Here is a 23,055-nt window from a genome sequence, read left to right as displayed (position 1 = left end):
TAAGACCAGTCACTGCTGAGAGGGCAGGAGCACTGGAGGCCTCTGCCCAGCCCTGTGCCCAGATGGGACTAGTACTAGCATTGCCTCAGAGGGGCCCAGAAGGGCATCCAAAGGTTTGGGGCAGGAGCCCCATCCTCCTCCACTTGCCCTGCTCCCTGGGAAGGATTGTTTCCTGTTCCTCTAGTTAGTGGCCCTGGGAGGCCTGAGGGCCATGTTGTTCCCTAGCTCAAAGCCTACCCTTCTAGGATGAAGTCCAAACTCCTTGACGTGGTTACTCAAGTCTGCTTTGCAGCTTCTGTCTCACTTCCACAACCTCCAGTTGGAGCAGCCCTAACTCTGAGCTTCCCTGGTAGCTCAGCTGGTAAAGAACCCGCCTGCAATGCAGGAGACCCTGGTTCGATTCCTGGGTCAAGAAGATCCCCTGGAGACAGGACAGGCTACCCACGCCAATATTCTTGGGCTTCCGTAGTGGCTTAGATGGTAAAGAATCTGCCTGCAACGTGGGAGACCTGGGTTCAATCCCTGAGTGGGAATATCCCCTGGAGGAGGGCATGGCAGCCCACTCTAGTATTCTTGCTTGGAGAATCCCCATGGACAGAGGAGCCTGGCAGCCTACAGTCCATGGGGTCCCAGAGTTGGACACGGCTGAGCACACAGTACAACTCTTTAAGAGCTCCCTCCTGCTGCTGGGAGCTCTTATCCTTCACAGTTCTCCCCGCCCAAGGCTGGGCCACCGGGGTCCCAGGTATCTTACTAGTTCGTTTGTGCCTACACTGTGTGGGTGCTGACTTTAGTGAAATAAAATGGGAAATTCATTCACAAGTCTTGTGACTCTTTTCTGCAGACAAAATTAATTGGTGGGGGTTTGGGGAACCCTGCAGTCTCTTCTGGGCCCTGCAAGCCTCTCCATTATCTTTGATCTCTCTACGCTGGCCACGTTGACCTTCTTTCCATCTGCATACGTCCTTTCAGTCCCAGGGCCTCTGCACCTGCTATTAGTGTGTCTGGAATTCTCATACATTCCTCCTATACATAGATAACACCTCCTCATCCCTGCCCCAGAAAAACCTTCTTTGACCTCTCTGATTAGGCCAAATGCTCCTTTAGGAAGTGTGCTTACATTGTGTCATTTCCTATGTGGACCTGTCACACTGTATCTTTACTGTGTGATTACTATGTCAGTCTCCCTCCCCCTCATGCAAGAGCTTGGCAGAGGGAAGGACCCTGTCTGGTTCTGCCCAACCTTGTGTTCTCCAGCCCCCAGCACATTGCCTAGGGTCCTGCAAGTTCTCAGCAAATATTTCATGAGTGAACGGGTGGGTGAAAGGGTGGATAGTCCCAGGCAGCAGTTCTTGGCTGAGCATGTCAGTGATTCCTCTAGAAGTGACTCCTAGAGAAACTCAAAGGTTTTGTCCAAAGAACTGAGAGGACTGACTGCTGTGTGCCATGTGTTTACCCAGGGCTGTTTATAAAGAATTTAGTTCCTCCTTCTCCCTCCTCTCCATTTCCGGGCCATAGATTCAGCCCCATCCTAACAGTAATGCTCAACTCTGTAACAGCTGCTTTCATCTTCTGGGCTCCACCCTTAGACTGTCACTGTCTCCGCAGAGGCGGAGCCGCCCCTAGAAGTCACTGCATCATCTCCTTCCGGAGGCTAGGCAGTCAAGTTAAAGAAGGGCTCATTGACTCTGGGTAAGGCAACCAAAGCCTGCCAGGAGCAGATTGAGGTGGTGCTGCTGAATAGCCTGCAGCAGTATCGTCAGGATCAGGGCTACGGATCCAAGTCAGAGGGATATCGACCTGTGAGGATGTGGGGCGGGCCAAATGAGAGGGGTGCGTCCAATCCGCTCTCTCCTTCTCTCTGGTTGTATTTGTTTCTCTTACATTTTAGTATGAAACTTAAAAAAAAAGAATTCTGCCTCCACCTCGATCCTATTTTAAGATCTTTTAGAAGTGAGAGATAAAGGTCCTATAAGAACGAAATCATTACAAGCATTTGGCGCCTATTTGAAGTACAACGGAAGGGAACCCCTTATATATGCCAACAGTTACTGTTTGATGATGTTAAAAGTCATAGTAACACGCTTACATGGAGAAGGCAATGGCACCCCACTCCAGTGCTCTTGCCTGGAAAATCCCAAGGACGGAGGAGCCTGGAAGGCTGAAGTCCATGGGGTCGCTGAGGGTCGGACACGACTGAAGTGACTTAGCAGCAAGGCAACCATGGGCTCTGTGGGAGGAAGAAGCCTGTGTCAGGTTACAAAATCAGCAGCTCCTACAAACTGCGCACGGCTCTGATCCTTCAATGCCCAGGTCTTCGACGACAACGGTTTCGCAGGGCTTCCCGAACTTACAGGAAGGAGGGCACTTCCCGAGCCACACAGCTGAGAAGTAGCGGTGAGAGAACTCAACTCTGATGGCTCCAGAACCCAGGACTCTAGCCAGCTGGTTCTCATAAACCGGTACCCTTCTGACGTTTTCGTAGCAACAACAGCTTCCCTGCAGATGAGAAGCCGGGAGACTATTCCCATTCGCCACAGTAGGAAGCTGAAGATCAGCGAGGAGCTACGGGGGCAGAGGGCAAGCCTGCAAGGATACTAACCCCCCAGCTCCGGAGCCCGGAGAAGGCACTGGCACCTCAGTCCAGGACTCTTGCCTGGAAAATCCCATGGACGGAGGAGCCTGGTAGGCTGCAGTCCGTGGGGTCGCTAAGAGTCGGATACGACTGAGTGACTTCCCTTTCACTTTCCAGTTTCACGCATTGGAGAAGGAAATGCCAACCCACTTCAGTACTCTTGCCTGGAGAATCCCAGGGACGGAGGAGCCTGATGGGCTGCCGTCTATGGGGTCGCACAGAGTCGGACACCGTTGAAGCGATTTAGTAGCAGCAGCAGCTCGGGAGCCAGATCCGCGCCCCGCCCCCCGGCGCTTGCGCATTGCGGCCCCATTCCCTGCTTAACCCCGCCCCCATCGCCGGGGTTTTCAAATTTGAAACCTGCTCCTTTTCCCGCCCGAACATGTTGACCAGCGGCGGGAGAGGGCGGAGCCGCACGCAGCCAATAGAGCCTCCGAGGCCTTCCTGCTCCGCCCATAAGGTGACGTCAGCGAGCCACAAGCGGCGGAGAGCAAATGGGCGAGGGCGTCCGCCGGCCCCGCCTCCGCGGCGCCCACGTGCAGCGGCCAAGCCCCGGGCCTCGGGTGGGCCACCTGCCCCCAGGGCACCATTCAGCGTGCGGGCCTCTAGTCACCAGTACTGGGCTGGAGACTGAGGCCCAGAAACGCCAAGTGATCGGCGCGGGGTCGCTGAGCGAAGCGGCAAGACGCGGCACCCCCACTCCAGCCCGGGCGTTCGCCCGAGGGCCAGGCCTGGTGGAAGCCCTACGGGAGTCCTAGGAGGCGGGCAGGTGGGCGGAGGGTGGGCTGCGGTTCAAGGGCGCGTTCCAGAAGGGCGGGGCCAAGAGCTAGGCTGTCCCGGGGCGGGGCGTCTTGGGGGCGGGCCGGGCGCCTGTGTTTGTTGCCCCGTGTCAGTTACATTGTAACAAAAGTGGTGTCGCCGCTGCTCGGGTCTGCACCACAGGCCCGCCCGCCTCCGGCTGTCGCCGACATGGAACCGGTGGCCAGCAACATCCAAGTCTTGCTGCAGGCGGCGGAGTTCCTGGAGCGCCGCGAGAGAGGTGAGGAAGAACCTTTGGTCGGACTCCAGGCGGCGACCTCGCTGACACTGGCCTGGGCTGGGCTTGACTCCAGACTTGAAGAATGCATGGCTTTAGAGCAGTAGTCTTGCGGCACCGCCGCGCTCAACTTAAGAGGGGTCCGCGGGCAGTGGGCTGGAGGGGTTGGGGAAATGGCCCTGTAGCCCAAAATCCCTTTCTGACGGTGCCGTGCATGGGGCGCCCGCTGGGACTAGCCTGACGCTGGTGGGGACTCTCTCTGGCAGAGGCCGAGCATGGCTATGCGTCCCTGTGCCCTCACCGGAGTCCAGGTCCAGTCCACAGGAGGAGGAAGCGGTCTCCCCAAGCTCCTGGCGCGCTGGACAGTGGGCGGTGAGGAGGGCCGGGGGCAGCGGGGAGTCGGGGGATGGGCGCCGTCCTTCATCGGATCTCTCCACTGCCCGCTTCCTCCTTGTTGCTTGCATCTTCTGGGCCAGGTACCTTGCTCTGGAGGCATGCGGACTCCTGCCGTTTCCCCATCCTCCGAACACACACTTCGTTCAAGGACTATTTCTCAAGCACCTCTGATGTGTTTGGAACTGTGAATAATAGTTCTGGGTCCTGCTTCCACTCACACTCCTAAAAGAAACCACTTGCTTTCCTTCACAGGCATTCTCCTTTTCTCTCCTCTCAACCCTTTGCACACCCATTCCCCCTCAATTTGAATGCCTCTCCCCCCACTACTCATTTTGGGTAACTTGTGTGGCTGGGCTTAACTCAAATGTCACTTGTGTTCAGGAAGCCCTTCCTGATTGTGGCTACGGGACTCTGTTTGGACCCCACATCACCTGGGCAGACCTCCCTCAGCATTTGACCTCCTTACTGCCTCTGCCTCTGCATGGGACTCAGCTGTCTGAGGCCAGCGCAAGGTCCCCACAGTGGGCTAGTTTGGGGCACACATCTGTAGTGAATTTTGAGCCCCTGGGGACTCTGAGACTGAGGGTGTGGACACTAACTGACACCCCCTCACCCCATCCTCTCTGGCATTGGCAGGTCTGTGCACAACGAGCTGGAGAAGCGCAGGTGAGTCCCCACCCTGCCCTGAGAGCACCAGTCCCCAGGAACAGCTTCCCCCTGTCCTTCCCTCCCCTGCCATCCCTCATCGGCCAGCGAGCCTGGGCTGGCACTGCCCTCTAGACCCCTCCCTCTGCAGGAGGGCCCAGCTGAAGCGATGCCTGGAGCAGCTGAAGCAGCAGATGCCCCTGGGGGCTGACTGTGTCCGATACACCACACTGAGCCTTCTGCGCAGGGCTAGAATGCACATCCAGGTAAGACACTACCCTGGGGCCCAGGGCCAGCTTGCCAGGATGCTGGGAGAAGCGTAATAGGGAGAGACTGGGAGGAACTAGGAGCGAAGTCTCATGTAACAGACCAACTGTGTGACGTTGGGCTCTGTGCTTTTAGTTTCCAAGTTTAAGTAGGAAGAAAAGCAGGAAGTAACCCAAGAGGATTGTTCTGAGGCTTTAAGCAAGTTTTCCCAATAAATGTTCACTTGTTATTACAATTATTACTTGAATCCCAACTGTGAAACCTGGAGCAAGTTAGGTAGCCTCTCTGGACTTCACTTCCTCCTCTGTATGGGGGACATTCTGTGATGGGTCACTATAAGGATCCCTCAGTCTGGAGAGGGCTGTTTCTCACTCCTCCTCTCCTGCATCCTCAAGGCCTCCTGTTCTGAGGGGCCTGTCCTGCTTTGGGAGGCAGGTCCAGAGGCCAGAAGGGGGAAAAGGGCTGAGAGGACGCCAGTGACCTTTCCTTCCCGGGCTCAGCTCAGCGCCCCCTGGTGGATGGGAGTGGGATGGGCTGACTCAAGACGAGGCATCACCACAGAGTGGGGGCGCTTAGAAGCGACTTGCAAACAGTGGAGGCCTTTTCCTGCCCTCCTGGCCCTTTTGACAGAGGAAGAAATGGAAGCACAGCGGGCTGATGAAAGGCAGATTCAGAACTGAGGCCTGTGTCTCTTGACTTGGATTCCTTTGCAACAAGTGCGCATGTGCTCTGCCAGGCCCTGTTGTGGGCACAGGCAGCTGTGGCAGAAAAGGCTGGAGGTGCCACGCAGCAAATAAAATGGTGTGGAAACTGTTAGCACTGTCCTCACGGTGCCTTATGGTTGAATAACACCCTGGTTGGAAAGTGGGCTCCAGTGTCTCATGTGGAGTTTGGCTGACCTGGTTCTCAGAGGGATGTGTGTCTTGGGTGCTGGCTGTCCCATGGGCGGGACCTAGAGATTGCTCCTTCTGGACTCCTGTTTTGCCTCCACCTGGCTATCCTCCTCACCTTGCCCTGGAATGCTCTTTGCTGCTCATAGATCTGTCCAGGTCTGTCCCCTGCTGAAAACCTTCCATGGTTTCTGACAGGACACTTTCAGTATTTTACATCCTGTGAATCTCAAGGCCCTTCACAACACAGGCCTCACTTCTGGTCTCATCTTGTGCCATGTCCCACTAAAAAGCTGAACTCTCTACACTCCTCCCATTTTCACTCTGCCTGGACGTTTCCTCCTCCACCTTCACCTGGGTAGCGCTTATTCATCCATCTATACCCAGTTCAAATACCTCCTCACCCAATTCTCCCCTTCTTGTTGATTGAATGCATGCTTTTGCCCACTGAGGGCCTGATGGGAGAACCCTTGGTCCTCCAGTCCCTGGATCTCAGGGCTGGCAGAGCTCGCATGGAGGCGGCAGGAAAGGACTAATACTGGCAGGATCTTGAGGAGTTACAAACTGGTAGCCTTTGTTTAATCTCTTGTCATTTAGTTGCTCAGTCGTGTCAGACTCTTTACAACTTCATGGACTGTAGCCTGCCAGGCTCCTCTGCCCATGGGATTTCTCAGGCACGAATACTGGGTGGGTAGCCATTTCCTTCTCCAAGGGATCATTCCTGCTTAAGAATCAAATCCACGTCTTCTGCATTGACAGGTGGGTTTGTAGCTTTCTAAAAATAGTGGATGCAGGTTCTATCTCTGGTCAGGGAATGAATATCCCACATGCTGTGTGGCGTGGCCAAAACAAAAACAAGCCCTAGGAGATCTGGCAACACTGGGCTTGTTCCCACGTGGCAGTAATTGGCCTGGGACACCTCCTCCAAGCCTTAGTATGCACTTGCTGGTGTGCCTCAGTCCCTCTCCCGTCTCCATCGCCTGATACCAGCACACTCCACTCCTTCACATCACTTGACAACCCTGAGGGCCTTTTTGAGATTGTGCAGCCCTCCCTCCCAACCATCCAGACAGAACTCCCAGGCCACTTACGTGAGATAGGAGGGCAGCAGGCCCTGGCTTCCTGCAGGATGTGGGAGCAACCCTCTGGCACCCACATCTAGTGAGCCTGTCACATGACCGGTCTGCCGTTGAGAGGTGCCTGAGCCCAGCCCCTGCTCCTCTGGATTTGCAGAAGCTGGAGGAGCAGGAGCAGCGGGCCCGGCAGCTCAAGGAGAAGCTGCGCAGCAAGCAGCGGAGCCTGCGGCAGCAGCTGGAGCAACTCCGGGGGCTGGGCATGGTGGGCGAGCGGGAGCGCCTGCGGGCGGACAGCTTGGACTCCTCGGGCCTCTCCTCCGAGCGCTCCGACTCAGACCAAGGTAAGTGCCCTGGAGTGGAGGGGTCGGGTGGGATGAGAGGGCCAGGCCTCCTGACTGGCCCTCTCCCTGTGCAGAGGAGCTGGAGGTGGACGTGGAGAGCCTGGTGTTTGGAGGTGAGGCTGAGCTGCTGCGGGGCTTCAGCACAGGCCAGGAGCACAGCTACTCACACAGCGGCGGTGCCTGGTTATGACCCTCACCGCCCAGAGCGGCCTCTGCCCTCAGCCCATTCTTTGCGCCATCAGGCCAGAGCCCTCACCGGGCCTCCAGGGCTGCTTGGAGTCACTGTTGGAATGGACTCAAAGGACCCTGTGTGGGAACAGGTGCTCCTCGTACCCTGCTGCTGGCGGCTGGCAGTCCCACCTGGGAGAGGGGTGCTGGGCCCCCCGAGCCCTGCAGGGCAGGTAGCTTGGGCCCAGGCCACCCTCCCAGGCATTTTTTATAGCACTTGGCCCAGCTGTCCATGGCAGCAGGAAGCCTCTTGGGCCCTCATGTTCCTTCCTAAACAAGGGCCCCTGGCCTTTGCCCCATGCATACTGTATTTTCATTAAAAGCCTCTTTCTTAACTTCCTGTGCATGGTCTTGCCTGATGAAAATGTGGGAACTTCCAGCCACAAACTGGAAAAGAAGAAATGAGATTCACAGCCACCACAAACCCTACTGACCGCACCGCGCAGTGCCCCTTTACTCCCCACAGTTTGGAGGCCATCTGTCCACACTTCAAGAGTGGGACCAAGGCTGAGTGATGTGACCAGCCTGAGGGCCAAAGCCAGAAAACAAGTGGGGTCAAGATTCAAGCTTTCTGACTCCAGAGCTGTGTCTGATTGAATTCATCAAGTATTTATTGAGTGCCTGTTACACGCAAGATTTTGTTTCAGATACTTGGGACACATCAGAGGATAAAACAACGGTCCCTGCCCTCATGGAGCTTACAGTCTAGCATTTACGACCACTTCACCTGGATGCAGTGACCCTGGGCAAATCACTGGGCCTCTGTCCTCAGCCACCCGATGCAGGAGTAAGGAGGCCCGGCTCAGACATGGGTAACTGGCTGGCTGTGCTGGAGATGCCAAACAGGGCACCTACCCTCAGCCCACCACCCAGACAGTCGAGAGGGCTAGAAGCTGGCTTTTAATTATAGAGTACAGGAGGAGGGGGCACAGGGACTGGAGCTGGTAGTCTGCTAGACTGCTGCCTCAGGGCCTGGGCTGGCTACACGAACTGCTGCTGCTGCTGCTGCTTCTTGGTGGCTGCCTTGCTGGCCAGGTCCTTGGCCTTCTCTGTAGCTGCCAGTGCCGTCTCCTTGGCCTTCTCCTTGGCTTCCTTGGCTGTTTCAACAAGGGTTTTGGGAGGGGCCTCACCTGGAGCAAAGGGTGGGGGGCTGGTTTTAGAGAATGCCAAGAAAACCGACCTAAATTACCTCTCAGGACATTTATCTCCTGGGGGCCAGGCTCTGAAGGAAATACTCAGGGTACAGATGAGTTGAAGGTGGGCTAAGAGTAGGCTCTGGCCCGATCATGGCAGTTAGGACTTGACAGCCTCTGTCTGTGTCCCGAGCCCTCACCTTGCAGCTTGGCCAAGATGTATTCAAAACCCTTCATAGTCTTGGTCACGTTGCTTTTGAACCGCGCGAGACCAAATTCCTGGCAAAAAGTGACAAAGCGAAGGATTCAGAGCTGCCCACGGAACCCCAGCCCAGACTCGACGATAAATGGCTTTGGCCCCAGCATCCCAATGCTGCTCACCTGGACAGCTCTGGAGACGCCAAATAAGCTAGAGGAGACCCAGGCTTCCCGGCGGATTTCGGTCCAGCCACTGTTATCAGAGTTCACACGGTAAACACATTGTTCCTCCACCACCTGTGCAGGCAGGCAAGTCAACCACAATCGCGTGGGAGTCCTTCACTTGGCTAAGTTACACATCAATTTGATCCCCTGACTCTTTTCATGAGGGAAAGCATTCTTCCCCTTACCTTACTGCAGTCTCAAATGGCACTTCAGGAAGAGAGTAGGAAGATGAAAAAAAAAAGTCATTTTGCTCTCAAAACCTTTCCTCTGACCCTTCACACTAAACAGCACATAAACTCTTGAAATGTCTGTGGTGTTTTCAGCCTGCCCGCCAACCATCTTGGGTTTCCCTCATGGCTCAGATGGTGAAGAATCTGCCTCCAATGCAGGAGACCTGGGTTTGATCCCTGGGTCAGGAAGATCCTCTGGAGAAGGAAATGGCAACCCACTCCAGTATTCTTGCCTGGAGAATTTCAGGGCCAGAGGAGCATGGTGGGCTACAGTCTATCAGGTTGCAAAGAGACACAGTTCAATTGAGTTCAGTTGTGTCTGACTCTTTGTGACCCCATGGGTTGCAGTACACCAGGCTTCCCTATCCATCACCACTGAGCAACTAACACTAGGACCACCCTCTCTGGCCCTTAAACTGCCAGCAATCCAAAAACAGAAAAGGAAATCTGGCAATTCTCCTTATCAGAGAGGAGAAAGTAGACCTGCACGTCCAAGAGAAACACTTAAAAAGACACCTGTCACAGCTGAATTGAAAGGGAGGTCTCAGAGGTCTTCTCGTAGTAATTTACAAAACATAGAGACAGGGCCCTCAGATGACTCTGGGGCAAAGCATTAAGGTGACTCATTCTGTGACTTTGCAGCACACTTCCCTTCCCTGAACTTCACTATTCTCTTTGCACAATAGAGTAAGACCCACTTCCCTGTGTTATTGTGACGATTAACTGAGAGAATAAAAGTGTCCTGAAAGCTTTCAAGGTACTCATTGATGAAATGTTCCTTAAACTATTAATAAATCATGGATTTTCAAGTCTTTTTTTTTTTAAAGCAAGAAATCGAAGGTATGTGGAACTTCCCTCTCCTTGCCCTAAAATCTCAGGCAGAAATCCATTACATTAGATAGTCAAAGGGGCGGGCCCAGTCCTCTCCCCTCTGAGGTACATCCAAGGTACCCTGGAGGCTTGATGTTTGAAAACCACTGTCTCCTTCCCTCAGCATCATGCCTGTGGCCCAACCCATACTCATGCCAGGCACACTGTGAGTGCCCTGCATTTAGCACTTACAAGTGGAACACAGGTAGTCCTCCTCCACTGTATGAACGAGTTAGAAGACAGGCCTAGAGAAGGTAACCGCCTGGAAAGACCATCCAAGTTTGTACTCTAGAGCTATCACTCTTCAGATCTGCTTGATCTGAAGCTCCTAGCCCCTCACAGAAGCTCTCTCATGGTTCCCTAGCCACATGTATCCAGAGCGCTCTAGTTCCGGGGGGGACGTGAGAGGGGTCTCACCATCAGCCGGGCGTGGTTGATGTTCCAGGTGAAGGTGGTCATGGTCTGGTTTTGTGGGTCCACAATAGAATCCTCCAGGATGTACACTGAGTGAGCAACATTGGCAGGAAACAGTCGCTCAGCCCAGCGGGGCATCCTGTTCGTCTTGGTCAGGAGTCGGCGGGACAGGAGCTTCTGGTCAGAGGTCACCTCTCGGTGCACTATGTCTTCCGTCAAGACATGCTTGCTGCAGGTGTCAGGGTGAAGGTGACCCTCAGGAGCCTGACCCTGGGAGACTGCCTGCTGAGGTTCCCATCTGGAGCCTCCACGCTCAGAATGGCCAGGCCTTTTCCCAAACTTTCAGAGTAAGCTGTGGTTGTGGCTCAGACCTGAACTGGAGCCTTTGAGCCTCTCCCAGGGCAAATTCCAACTCCCGCCCCCTCGCTGACCTGGATTCCTGGGCATTCCAGCAGGGGTGGACCTCCTGATTTACTGCACCACTGGAGAGCAGTCAAGGGCAGAGAAGCAGGCAAGCGCCCAGACTTCCAACCCCAAGATCCCTCCCCAATTCCTGTGCTGCTTCCTCTTCCTGTCTCACCACACTGAGATGAGACAACCTTAAGACTAGGGCTTCAAGTAGTCCACTGCCCAGGCCCAGCCTCCTTCCAGTACCTTGTAGGCCTAGTCTGGCCGCTTACCCGGTAGGGTTCTTCTGCCCTAAACATGGCCAGGCTCTGGAGATCCCCCGACTCGAAGTCGAGTCTTTCCCGGCCCCCAGACTCCGATCTCCAAAGAGCAAGGTAGGAGGGTTGCTCTTCCCAGGGCCACGTACCTATAGGGATTCGGGTACCGCTGCCAGAAGGCAGCGAACACTTGGTCCCAGGAACTCCGGAGCACGCTCTGGCCCAGGAAATACTTCACCATCGTCCCGGCCGGGGCGGGCTCAGCGCCCGAGCAGCATCAGGGGTGCGGAGCCCGAGGGGCACGCGGAGGCCGGGCTGGAGCTCGACGCTCAGCCGCCAGGCTAGCAGCAGGTCAGTCGCTACAGCGCCGCACCCAACCAGCCACCGCCGCCGCCGCCGCCATGAGGAATTATCGGGCCGCGCGCCACTTCCGGCTCGGCAGTGAAGTACCCACCTCTTCCGGTGCCTGCCCACGTGACCCGACGACCCCGCCCCCACACTCTCCTTCCCCCTACACCCCTCTCCCCTTCCCCGGCCCCGCCACCGCTGGAGTCGCGGCGCTGCGGGCCGGAGCTGGGTTGGAGGATCCCCCTGGCTCGGTGGGGAATCTGTGCCGGCGCGGCCTCTAAGCTAGGTGGGCGAGCAAGCGGCAGAGCGAGCTAGCAAGTCGGGCGGCGGCGTGCGGCGCCGTTAAGGGCGCTGCCCCGCGCGCTCCCAGGCCGCCCCGGGTCCCAGGCTCTTAGGAGGAGGAGAATTCCTGGGCCCGAAAAGCGGGGGCGGACGGAGGCGTTGTCATCGCTCAAGCTCGTTGCGGCGTGTGGAACCTTAGGTTGGCGCCGGGGGTCGGGGACTGAGGTTAAGGGCGCTGCCTGTCGGAGCGGAGATCCGGGTTTGCCTCGCGCCCCGGCTCAGGACCCTGACGCGGGTGAGGCGGCCCCGGGAGCATGAGCGGGCAGCGCGTGGACGTCAAGGTGGTGATGTTGGGCAAGGAGTACGTGGGCAAGACGAGCCTGGTGGAGCGATACGTGCACGACCGCTTCCTGGTGGGGCCTTATCAGAATGTGAGTGCTCCCGACGGGGCCCAGCACGGGTGGGAGGGGGCTAGCCAACACGCGAGGCTCTGATCGCTTCCCCTTGGTTGCAGACCATTGGGGCCGCCTTCGTAGCCAAGGTGATGTCTGTCGGAGACCGGACGGTGACTTTGGGTATTTGGGTAAGTTCTCTGGGCACGTAATCTGGGAAAACCCACTCTTGAGGAGGCGTAGTTCCTGCCTTGTACTGACTTGTGGGCTCACGGGGGTTTCTGTTCTCTAGACCCCAATTTAAAAACAGGGGTCTGGAGGACGTGATATTAGTTTGAAGTCGTGGGGAGTATAGCTCCGTAACTCAGGCCAGGGCTGAGCCTCCCCCTGCCCTTCAGGACACAGCAGGCTCTGAGCGCTATGAGGCCATGAGCCGAATCTACTATCGGGGCGCCAAGGCTGCCATCGTCTGCTATGGTAAGAAGAGTTTTGGCCTGTTGCTCAAACAAGAAGGGGAGGGTGCCAGGCTGGCCTTACAGAACAGCCCCTCACCCTTGGTTGTGTTTCCTGTGTTCCACACCAAGACCTGACAGACAGCAGCAGCTTTGAACGGGCAAAGTTCTGGGTGAAGGAACTGCGCAACCTAGAGGAGGTAGGTGGCCTGACCTCCCCAGAAAACCAGGCAGGGGCTGGCGGTCTGGTGGTCCAAGGGAGGTGACCCTGACCTTGTCTTCTGCTCCAGGGCTGTCAGATCTACTTGTGTGGCACCAAGAGTGACCTGCTGGAGGAGGACAGGCGGCGGCGGCGAGTGGACTTCCACGACGTTCAGGACTATGCAGACAGTAGCTGCTCCTTAGCTCCTTGGGTTGGGGAGGGAAGGGGCTGCTTGGGTGGGTCACAGAAAATGGGGGCTGCCTTGGCAAGATCCCCCACAGGAAGACTTTCTCTGGCCTCCCTGCATCTTTCAGAAGAGTCCCTGTACTGCTAGTCTGTTCCCACCTAATTCTCAGGTATGAGGCTTTAGTCTTTTCTCTTTACAGATATCAAAGCTCAGCTCTTTGAAACATCCAGCAAGACAGGCCAGAGTGTGGGTGAGTGCTGTCCTAGGCCTCACAGCAGAAAACACAGGGGCAACCAAGGAGGCAGAGGAAAGCCCAGAGGGCTGGGTTACTATGGGATCCCTGGGCTCCTAGCATTTGGTCCTCACTGATCGCCCTTTTTCCTGCCAGACGAGCTCTTCCAGAAAGTGGCCGAGGATTACGTCAGTGTGGCCGCCTTCCAGGTGATGACAGGTGTGTCTTTCCTTAGCTCCTGTGGAGACTCCCTTCAGGCCCATAGCACCTGACCCCCACCCCCCGACAGTATGTTGAGCTACCACCTCTCTCTTTAACAGAGGACAAGGGCGTGGACCTGGGCCAGAAGGCAAACCCCTACTTCTACAGCTGCTGTCATCACTGAGTCACCACTCACTTGGCCTGGGGGGGGATTCCCCCAGGGAGGCTGGACCTAGCTCTTGTCTGGGCTTGGATGATCAAACATCTGAGCTACCTGGGTCCCCGTGGCAGCAGAGGTGGCACCTGCCTGTGCTGGCCCATGGAGCGGAGACAGCATTGGGGCTGACTGATGGGCACAAAGAGGGTAAGGGCTGATTTGGACCCCAGGCTTCTGCCCTGGACAGCAGTTGTGTCTACAGATTATTTAAATGGCTTCTGATTTGTAAATAAAATCAATGCACTGTGAATTACACTCAACCCCTTTCCCTGCTGTCTGGATTGGGTGTCAGGACACCTAGGACTTTCTGGGGCCACCTGGTTGGCCTCACTTCCTATAATCAGGGTTCTTCTCAGGTCTTATTTTCCTTTGGAAACCAAGTGGCTTCACTCTAGGGTTGCAGCTGAGATAATGGAGAAGCAAAAGGGCCCTTGCTGGGTTCTTTGGTGGGGGCAGAGATAGAGTGAAAAGCTGGGGTTGGGGCAGTGCAAAGCTCACATGGTTCCTTCTTGGTGTTAAGAACTGGAAAGGCACTCAGGTGGTATCGAGAGATCAAAGGGTCAAGCATTTCTGCTTCCGACTGGCTGGCTCTACTGCACCTCTGTCACGTCTAGGTCTGTGAGTCATCCCTGTGGCTCAGAGCCTAAGCTTCCCAGCAACATGCTATAATGTGGCTTAATAGTAGACAAATTACAGGTTCTGCAAGACTTAGAAAGGTCTTAGAGATCCAGATTGGGCTCTAACTACCCAGAAAAGGGACTCAAACTTGGCTGTGTTCTCCTTTTAAAATGAGGTGACCAGTACCTAGTTCAAGACTATGAAGAGTATGGTTGGAATGTTAACTGTAGGACTAAATGCTTGTTTTCCCCTATTCTTTCCTGGGGCAGGAAGTTTAGGACAAAGTCACAAAGGGAAGTGATTTCCAGGGTTCCCTGAAAGTCTTATTTTTGGGCCTTGGATGTCAAGATACTTCAGAAGAACCAGATGTTACTGTACACAGGACTGACCTTTCCTTTTCACATTAGAAGCATTAGAGCAGCCCTCCCTTTCTGGTATGGGATGCTCAGCCTCTTTGCCTCACTATCCCATTTTAGGCCTGGGCTGGGTCTTCTGCAGTGCTTAGCACCTGCCTCTAAAAAAACTAAAAACTTGGCCAAGATGGCTAGACTCATGATCAGAAAAGTGCTTTGGTTCCAGTTCCTTTTTAAAAACCAATTCCTCAAAATACCCTTCTTGTGTGGGTGATGGAGGCCTCCTGGGTAGGGACTGAGACTGATACCAGCCACTTCCAAAAGTGGCAGAAAGACATTCTGACAGCAGTGGCTACTGGGAGGAAACCCACACCACTTCCATGAGGTGCTTGGAGGAAGGGCTCAGCTCCGTGTCCCCATCTGGGAACCACCTCAGAGTCTGGCTTCTGCTCTCACGCCACACCCATCCTCCCTCCTGTTAGGCTCTATCTCCCCACGGACAACAAAACAAAACACAGGGCAAGGGCCATAAGAGTAAAGTTAAACTTTACTTTACAGTAATTTTTTTTCTATATACAAAGAATTACAGTACATGTTTATGGGGACTCCTAGCACAGGCTCCCCTCTTTTTCACTAAGAGTTTCACTTACCGCTGACAATCTATTGGGGTGAAGGGGGGCAAAAAGAGTGATGGACCTCAGCTGACACCCCCTTTTGCCCCTTAAAAATATAAAGAGATCTCTCATTGTCAGCTTATTTTTTTTGCCAAGACTTAGAAAGCTGCTCTTCCATGAGCTCCTGTGTGCTGCACTCGCCCATCTTCAACACTCTCACCTACATGCACACAGGCAGCACGCATCTCAGACCTGGAGACTGCCTGTTCTCTGCCCCAACCCTGCAAGTCTAAAGCACCAGAACCGATCATTTCTGCTCCTGCTCCCTGGGCTCACCTCTTATCTACAAAGGTTTGCTGGATTTCCAAGGTGTTATACCTGAAGCCCCTAAAGAGCCTGATGTTTTGAGAGTCACGGGAAAGTAGCTCTAGAAAAGGGACCACATGTGCTATTTTTGCTTATGTTGATAGGAAATGTTTCTGCCCAGGCTGTGGATTTCTAATTAAAATGAACTCTTTCCACTTCCTTAAGAAATAGTACCCTCAGTCTTCATAAGCGATAGAGGAGCTCCCATGAGAGTGAAGAGGTGGTGGGGCGGAAGGTGTCTGAGGAAGGCCCCACACCTGGAGCTCTCTGCCATCCTGTTCAGGCAGTGTGGACGGAGGCTGGGACAAGGTAACAGCAGCCCTGAGAAACTCAAAGAACTCCCTCATCTGCAGACAGCGTGTCTTCCACTTCTGGACTGCACTGGATCACCCCAGGGTCAGGTGCAGGATTCACCAAGGCTCTACCTTCTCCTAACAGAACCTCGAGGAAACTAAGACATGAGATCTCTTCCTCCCAAACAGGACTCTAGGTTTCTGAAGTCACCAGTCCTTCAACCCTTGGCAGTGCTTATTTTTACCAGGAAATTAGCACCATCATTACATTTTTGTGTGTGTACAAAGCAAATTACCTATTCTTTTTTCAATTTACACTATAGCAACCTCTGGCCCTGCTACACTAGCCCTAGGAAGCTCAGCTGAGAGCTAACGGGCCACAGTCAATGAAAGTCTCATGCAGCAGCTACTGAGCTCTAAATGATCTGGAATGTCGAACACATGGAACAGCCCAGTCATTATTCAGGAGGAACAGGGGCTTGTCCCACCTCCTTTCCTGCCATGATCTCAGAGAGGTGAGGACACTGGGCTGACTCTGACCTCCTGGTTGACAGATACCAAGAGGATGAAGACATACCCCCAAAAAAAGCCTTGGAGAAAATCCACTTTTTATAGGAGCTGATGCAAAAAATAAAATCCATCCACGTTTAGTGCTCTCCTGATTCTTCTCCACAGGGGAAGCTGCCAGGACCAACTTCCTTCCTGCCACTCTGTTCTCATGAGGCAACGTGCGAGTCCAGCTCCAGTGAGTAGATGCTGCCAAGCCTGGAAAAGGATCGCTGATGCACTTCATGCCCTGACTGTAGTGTGGGGTGGAGAATGTAAAGAATAAAACAATTATTTATATCAATGCTAAAGATGTGGATTTGGTAGTTGTTCAGAAGAGTATCAACACAGTGATTTAAATCACTTCAAACTCGGTAACTTCAGGGGGAAACAGACATTTAAAAAAACTTAAATGCTGTTGTAGCAACAACTATTTTGCTATGAGAATGGGTTTGCTCCAGTAGAGAAGCAAATGAGGCTTTGAATAAAAATTTCAACAGTTTTCATAATTTTCTTCTGAATAGGGCTAACGGAGGTATTAGTTCTCCAGCTACTTGTGGAAGCTATGGGTTCCTCCTCAGAAAGGCTTCCTGGGGAACCAGCTTAGAAGCATACTCTTGAGATCCTGATTTATAAGCACTTGGCCAAATGCCAAAATACCACCTTACACAAAGATCAGGAGTTTCTAGAGTAGATTTCCTGTTAACTGCCAATTCACACTCCCTGGAGAAAAGGTCTCAGTACAGGCTCCAGGAAAATCCCCAAAGGCTGGCAAGGTCGCCACCCCCCTTTCATGTAAGAGTCTCTTTTTCCAAAAGTCTTTCTGACTCTGCTTCTAATTGTACAGTGACTGCTTTCATGATGTTAACAATCTAGTATCAAATGCTATTAGTGGGCCTGAGTTGAATGTCTAGTTTCCAATCAATCTAAGAATCTTTCAATGGCCCTCACAAAACTCTGGCTGGCTGTCCATCCATTTAAAGAACTACCCTGCCTCCCTCAATCCAAGCACAGTTCAGAAGTTGTTTACTAGGCAGGTCTGGAAGGAAGCTTCCAGTGAATGATGGAGAATGGAAAACTGAAAACCACAGAGTGGTCCACCTTTCCCTCACTCCTTCCTGTCCTGTGAGACATCTAGAGTGGCTGTCAATTACCTACCAAAGCCTGTATCAGAGAAGCTACTTCATGATCAGACTTCTCCTCTTAAAAATTTTACATAGCCTGCATACCCACCCCCCCAAAAAAAATTCACAGTTTATTTCATGAAACAAAGAGCTACGGTAATTGAACACACAACATAGTGGAAAGAGATTCTGACAGCGCAGTGCGGGTATCTTTTTCTGATCACAACTACAGATGACAGGAGAAAAAAGGGCACAGGACTGGCACCAAGCAAATCCTACTCATACAACCTAAGAGGTTAGAGAAAGGGACCTACTAGCTGCAGTTATATACTTATTCTCACACATGATAAATACTTAATATAATGAACTTTAATGTTTTGGGTGGATTTCTTTAAAAATATCTTTTCCATGATTTAAAATTTTTTAAAAGAAAATAAGATGCTTTGTTTTCTCTTCCTCTTAAACAAAGAGCTTTTCCTCTCTTGATGATGTGGGAAGAAAGAGGATGAAAGGGGAGAACTAGGCAGGTGGAATTTACAGAGGAGAGTCTGAGGTCTAAGTGAGATGCAAGAATAGGCCCCTAAACTCAGGGCAGCTCTGCCCAGCCTCTTGTCTCTGCCTGAGTTCAAATGTCTCAACCCCAGAGACAAACTTTGGGAAATAAAAGCAAATTCTTTTTAAAATCTTTATATAAAGCGCAAATGCTTCTAAAACAACTATTGTTCCCTCCTTAGAAGTGACAGGAATAACCTCAATAAAAACTCAGGAGGAAGAAATTGGGACAACACAGAATCCTGTTGAGGGTATAAAAGCCATAACTGAGAGACAGAAATGGCCAGGAGACACTGGGGCCAGGAGACGGCCTGTTGGCTAAAGCTGCTGGCTGCATTGGCTAAGCAGAGGTAAACATGTTTGGTCTAGGGATGAGGGCGTGGGTGAATGGGAAGGAACTGGCCAAACAGCACTTCCTGTTGGCAGTCAGTGAGCTGGGTGAACGGTAGGGTGGGGTAGCACCAACAGATTTCCCAGCCCTTCGGCCCCAGCTCAGGGCAGCAGTAACAGATAATCAGCAGTTATGAGGAATCATCTCTTGGGCTGGACATTGCTCTGTACGCCCCATCTTGCCAGTCATAGGGGAGGGGTTCTGGCTTGCCCTTAGGCTAAGTCAGCAGGTAGGCGCTCTCAACATGGAGCACACCATTTCTCAGGGAGAAATGGTGATAGGATCCACTAGTGAAGATGATGACTCCTCCATTCAGGTAGGAGGGCAAAGGGTCAGAAGATAAGTAATTTCTCGCCAGAATCTGGCATTCTCCCTGAGCTGGTGGTGGATCTAGCCCAGAGTTTGCCAGATTCCCTAGATCTACTGCCCGAGACTCTGAAATCTGAAAGCACCTGAGTGTTTGGGGGACAGGCTTGGGGTGAGTTGATGTAAAAGGAAGAAAGTTTGTAGAAAAGGAAGGTAAGCTTGCCAATTGCCTTCTTACATTGAGGGAAAGCTGTGTCCTCATAGAGCCCAGCCCCTCAACCAACTGCTCCACCAAGGACAGATCTTTAGACTCTGCGGAGCCCAGCCAGAAGCAGCACCGGCTGCCTAGCCACAGCCCTTGGCTTTGGTGCAGCCCCCTCCTGCCTATAGAGGAGACCTCTGCATGAGCTTTCATGCATGCACACGCACACAGGGACACCTGACTAGGAGACACTCAAGAACAACCACTTCTGGGGCCACAAAGGACATTACAAAATGAGCCCAGAGCCCCAGGGCCCCTCAAACTTCCTGTTATTTATTTCCTGGTCAAAGGTTCTTTAAAAACAACCTGAGAACCTAGGCAGGCATGTTAGGCTCACAGGGATCAGGTCTTATTTATCTCTATATTTCCTGCCAGTGACTGATACCACACCTAGCACACACAGATGTTCAAGAAATCACCACCGACTTGAACGGGTATTAGTTCCTCCCAAGGATTCATCAGGTACCCTCAGTGGGGCATGGCAGGATTAGATAGAGGTTTGAGAGCCCTACTACCTTCCAGCCTGACCAGTGGAATTGAATCCCATGCTTGACTCCAGAGTGGACTTTTTATTTCAAGTTCACCATGAGTAAAGGTTGGGGGAAAGAGACCCGAGTCTGTCTGTTTCCTTGGCTGGGGCCCACTTGGACTTCCATACATGGCTCATACAACCACAAGCCCCCCCACTGGCTAATGTCACAAGAGTTCTGAATGCTGGGATATAAGGAAAGAATAACAGTGGAAAAGTGTTGGGGTCTGTTCTTTTTAAGAGGGAAAAAGATTTTTCCCTTCCCCAAGAACCCTGGGGGAGGCTGGTCTGGTCACGTGGCATTTACTGGTGTTACTTCTGTTCTGACTCTGCACACTTGTGACTGGAAGGAGCCTGGTTAAGAGCTGGAAGTGTACTTTGCTCTGGTTTAGGGTCTTGCCCTCTTCCAAGAGACCAGCGAGTCTGTGCCAGTGTCTGTGTGCTCCCGGAGGACCAGCAAGACTGTGCCAGTGTCTGTCCAGCCACCATGGGCCAGAGCCCTGGCCCTGGCGAGGCCTTGCCCAGGGCCCAGGGACTCTGCTCTGTGGTTGCCAGCTTCTTCTCTTCCGTGGAGAGGGAGGGCTTCCCAAGAGGCCTGAAGGACTGCCCACTCTTGGCAGCGAGTCCAGGTAGTTGCTGGCCCCCAGCCATCTGCTTCACCTGCTTCACCAGGCCTGGCACTTGACTGGGAGGCCCTGGGGTCTGTTCAGCCCCTGCAGGTGCTCTTCCTGAGGCCTGAGTTGCTGGCTCATATAAAAAAGCCTTGGCAGGGGGCTGAGAAAGAAGTCTGGCCTGGGTGAGTGATTTAACAGCTTGCCAGGAGTGTTCTGAAGGGGCCGCTGCTTTGCCCAGTGGCTGAAGGACAGCATCTGACACACTGCCTCTCTCAACAGCTCGTGGTATCTGTCCTAGACCTTTGCTGGCAGGCCATGAGCTTGACTCCAACACTGGCATCTTCTCATCAGCCTGTGGTGTGAGCTCATGGGGTGAACCTGCCCGTTCCTTCTGGCGAGGAGTTAGGTCTATGAGATCCATCACCAAAGCAGCTCTATTTTTTGACTGAGTATTCTGGTCCACGGGCCTCAGTGCTTTTTCTTTAGCTACCAGGGTCTGGACCACAGCTGACAGTACTTTGTCAGGAGGTGGAAGTCTCTGGGACAAAGAGACATGGGATTTGTCAGGGGGTCTGTCTGAAGTCTGGGGTTTGGGACCGCTGGTGACTAGCAGTTTCTCTGGCGGTGGAAGTCTCAGGCCAGTAGGGACAGGGGTTTTCTCCAGTGACTGGGGCCTTGGGCTGGCAGCACCTATGGATTTATCCAGCCTTGGATCAGCTGTCCCCAGAGGTCTTTCCAGTGGCTGAGACCTGACTGAGGGTGAGGAGCTTGGGCCGGTCACTGGAGAGGGTTTGTCAGATAGTTGGGGTCTTGGTCCTGCCACTGCAGTTGGCCTGTCCAATGGCTTCTGGCTGGATACCAATGATTGGGGTTTGGTCCCTGACCCAGCAAGGTCCCTGACCTTATCTACAGGCTGGGGCCTGGAGTCAGTTCTGTCAGGAGGCCTTTCAGGCAGCGGGGGCCTCTGACAAGTCCCTGCCAGAGCTTTTTTGGACAGCGACAGTGACTGGTTGGTGTCAGCAGATGGCTTGTCCGACATCTTGGGCCCTTGAGCAGCCACTCCTGATGATTGCTCTGCCAGGTGAGTGCTTGGGCCTGGAGGCAGTGGTACTGGAGGAGGTACATACTCACGGATCTCCCCCGGTTCCAGAGGATTAGGCCCACAGGGATCATGCTCAGTACAAGACAGACGCCCATCCAGTTTGGAGATGAAGAGCATCCCTTCCCGATGCTGCTTGCAGAAGGAGCTGGGACACATCTCACAGAAGGAGGCTGCTTCCTTTCCGCATATGTCACACTGGTGCCAAGGACACTCCCATTTCCCTAAAAAACACAGAAGTGAAACACAAACTAAGGAAAACAAGACATGCCTGAGACGGGCCACAGCTCTGGAACCAAGTCAAAGAAGTGACTGCAAACTGCTGCCTCCTGTGGAGAGCTCGTGCCTCTCACCCACACCCTCTCCCTTTGGATCTGGGCTTTACTTTCTGTGAAATGTGTAAAAATAACAGCCAAATATTGTCACAACTAAGTATCAATTTAAAACCAAGCAGGAGTAAACAACAACAGCCAAGGAGAAAACCTTGATTTCTATGACTACTTCCAACAAGGAGAGAAATAATAACAAAACAAAACCTACTGGGTTTTTAATTGATCCTCAGTTGTGACTTAATGTTTGGCTGTTGTTTTTACACAGTTTGCAGAAAGTAAACCCCAGATGCTGAGGGAGGGGATATGGACAAGGGGCACGAACTCTCTGCGGAAGGCAGCAGTTGGTAAACCACCACCACCAAGGAGTTCTCTGCCTGATTTCTACTAATTCCAACAAGGAGAGAAACAGCAACAAAACCAAACCCAAAGCTCCCCTTAGATGGAATGTGAACATGTTACTTTTCTATATTTACAAATTCCATTCGTGCTACATAGCCTTTAAATATTTAATTCTAGGGGGAAAATATCAGCCAATTAAACTGCTTACTTCATTGTTACTAGGAATAGCGAGTAGATACACACAGTGAACAATGGAAACATATTTATCTCTGCTCAACATTAAAACTGGAAATTAGAACAAATTTAATCTGTGTAGTCTACAAAGAATCAACAGAAAAGACCCAAAGCCAGCCTAAGCTGCTCTCTTTTATCCTCATTTCATGATACCAGAGTCTCTGACATGGACAGCTGTTTCCATCCCAGCTCCTTCCAAGTGAACTATGCTAGAGCTCACTCCTGGCTCTAGAATTGGCAAGATGAGGTCTATCACAACCCGTGCCAGCTATGGCCCCACGTAATTGCTTCTGAAACAATTCCCCACTTCCTGGCACTGAAATCAGTGTTATGGCCTTACCCCCAAGCTATCTCAGTTTATATTATTTCATTATCCTGGCAACCACATACTGAAGAAAGGCTAATTTTCAGACAAACTCCTCTCACTCCCAACCCAAAGTTCTCTCTCTGCAGTTCCCAGAAGCAGGCCACGAACGGTGCGAGTCACCCAGAATAGTTTCTCACTTTTGTTGTTTAAAATACACAGCACACCCAAATCCCTGAACTCCTCTAACATCAAATGATCATCCAAAGACCGGTGACAATTTTTCCAGCCACATATTTCTGAGTACCACACCTGCTTGCATAGGTTCTCCTGTGTTTACTAACACAACTGCATCTCTTTCAGAGGGAAGTGGGCCAGAGAGGGGCTATAATCACCCAGAAGCTCCACTCTTTCTCA

At 52.8% G+C, this 23,055-nt stretch overlaps 4 protein-coding genes across 11 annotated transcripts in view; 2 read left to right on the top strand and 2 right to left on the bottom strand.

The window, feature by feature from the left end:
• Positions 1 to 3,299: 3,299 nt before the first annotated feature.
• MXD3 (MAX dimerization protein 3) lies at positions 3,300 to 7,626 on the top strand. Its single transcript, XM_068980969.1, has 7 exons — positions 3,300 to 3,404; positions 3,578 to 3,674; positions 3,938 to 4,043; positions 4,704 to 4,733; positions 4,864 to 4,978; positions 7,103 to 7,286; positions 7,361 to 7,626. Exons 2-7 carry the CDS (start codon positions 3,605 to 3,607, stop codon positions 7,474 to 7,476), a joined length of 621 nt encoding a protein of 206 aa, XP_068837070.1. The 5' UTR covers positions 3,300 to 3,404; positions 3,578 to 3,604; the 3' UTR covers positions 7,477 to 7,626.
• Positions 7,627 to 8,123: 497 nt separating this feature from the next.
• Positions 8,124 to 11,689, bottom strand: PRELID1 (PRELI domain containing 1). Of its 2 annotated transcripts, none has more exons than XM_068979576.1 (5): positions 11,399 to 11,689; positions 10,588 to 10,813; positions 9,029 to 9,142; positions 8,848 to 8,926; positions 8,124 to 8,611 (listed from the first exon to the last, which is right to left on the bottom strand). In XM_068979576.1, the coding sequence occupies exons 1-5, from the start codon at positions 11,488 to 11,490 to the stop codon at positions 8,496 to 8,498; spliced, it is 627 nt and encodes a 208-aa protein (XP_068835677.1). In that variant the 5' UTR covers positions 11,491 to 11,689; the 3' UTR covers positions 8,124 to 8,495. The 2 variants fall into 2 exon arrangements, with proteins under 2 accessions (XP_068835677.1, XP_068835676.1); XM_068979575.1 differs by having other exon boundaries at positions 8,125 to 8,644; positions 11,399 to 11,686.
• RAB24 (RAB24, member RAS oncogene family) lies at positions 11,193 to 16,823 on the top strand. Of its 5 annotated transcripts, none has more exons than XR_011145371.1 (9): positions 11,193 to 12,310; positions 12,394 to 12,462; positions 12,670 to 12,748; positions 12,856 to 12,923; positions 13,014 to 13,113; positions 13,312 to 13,362; positions 13,501 to 13,563; positions 13,665 to 13,909; positions 16,682 to 16,810. XR_011145371.1 is itself a non-coding variant. In XM_068979578.1 (8 exons), the coding sequence occupies exons 1-8, from the start codon at positions 12,194 to 12,196 to the stop codon at positions 16,726 to 16,728; spliced, it is 594 nt and encodes a 197-aa protein (XP_068835679.1). In that variant the 5' UTR covers positions 11,193 to 12,193; the 3' UTR covers positions 16,729 to 16,823. The 5 variants fall into 5 exon arrangements, 2 of the variants coding, with proteins under 2 accessions (XP_068835679.1, XP_068835678.1); XR_011145369.1 differs by having other exon boundaries at positions 13,665 to 16,521; positions 16,682 to 16,793; XR_011145370.1 differs by having other exon boundaries at positions 16,330 to 16,773.
• NSD1 (nuclear receptor binding SET domain protein 1) overlaps positions 15,334 to 23,055 on the bottom strand; it is a 143,616-nt gene continuing 135,894 nt past the window's right edge. For all 3 annotated transcript variants that reach the window (XM_068979574.1, XM_068979572.1, XM_068979573.1), the window contains one exon: positions 15,334 to 21,653. In XM_068979574.1, the coding sequence (XP_068835675.1) occupies positions 20,029 to 21,653 (1,625 nt within the window). In that variant the 3' untranslated portion in view covers positions 15,334 to 20,028. The remainder of the gene's footprint in view (positions 21,654 to 23,055) is intronic.

The sequence above is a fragment of the Capricornis sumatraensis genome, chromosome 9 (genome assembly GCF_032405125.1).
Source record: "Capricornis sumatraensis isolate serow.1 chromosome 9, serow.2, whole genome shotgun sequence".
Classification (NCBI taxonomy): domain Eukaryota; kingdom Metazoa; phylum Chordata; class Mammalia; order Artiodactyla; family Bovidae; genus Capricornis; species Capricornis sumatraensis.
Note: the sequence above shows the minus strand (reverse complement) of the source record. Positions and strands in the feature narration are given on the sequence as shown.

Coding starts and splice junctions, on each gene's coding strand:
- MXD3 (XM_068980969.1), top strand. CDS start 3,605: ATGGAACCGGTGGCCAGCAACATCCAAGTCTTGCTGCAGGCGGCGGAG. Junction 3,675..3,937: donor CCTGGAGCGCCGCGAGAGAG/GTGAGGAAGAAC, acceptor TCTCTCTGGCAG/AGGCCGAGCATGGCTATGCG. Junction 4,044..4,703: donor GGCGCGCTGGACAGTGGGCG/GTGAGGAGGGCC, acceptor TGGCATTGGCAG/GTCTGTGCACAACGAGCTGG.
- PRELID1 (XM_068979575.1), bottom strand. CDS start 11,490: ATGGTGAAGTATTTCCTGGGCCAGAGCGTGCTCCGGAGTTCCTGGGAC. Junction 10,814..11,398: donor CGGTACCCGAATCCCTATAG/GTACGTGGCCCT, acceptor TGACACCTGCAG/CAAGCATGTCTTGACGGAAG. Junction 8,927..9,028: donor GCGTCTCCAGAGCTGTCCAG/GTGAGCAGCATT, acceptor ACTTTTTGCCAG/GAATTTGGTCTCGCGCGGTT.
- RAB24 (XM_068979577.1), top strand. CDS start 12,194: ATGAGCGGGCAGCGCGTGGACGTCAAGGTGGTGATGTTGGGCAAGGAG. Junction 12,311..12,393: donor TGGTGGGGCCTTATCAGAAT/GTGAGTGCTCCC, acceptor CCTTGGTTGCAG/ACCATTGGGGCCGCCTTCGT. Junction 12,749..12,855: donor GGCTGCCATCGTCTGCTATG/GTAAGAAGAGTT, acceptor TTCCACACCAAG/ACCTGACAGACAGCAGCAGC.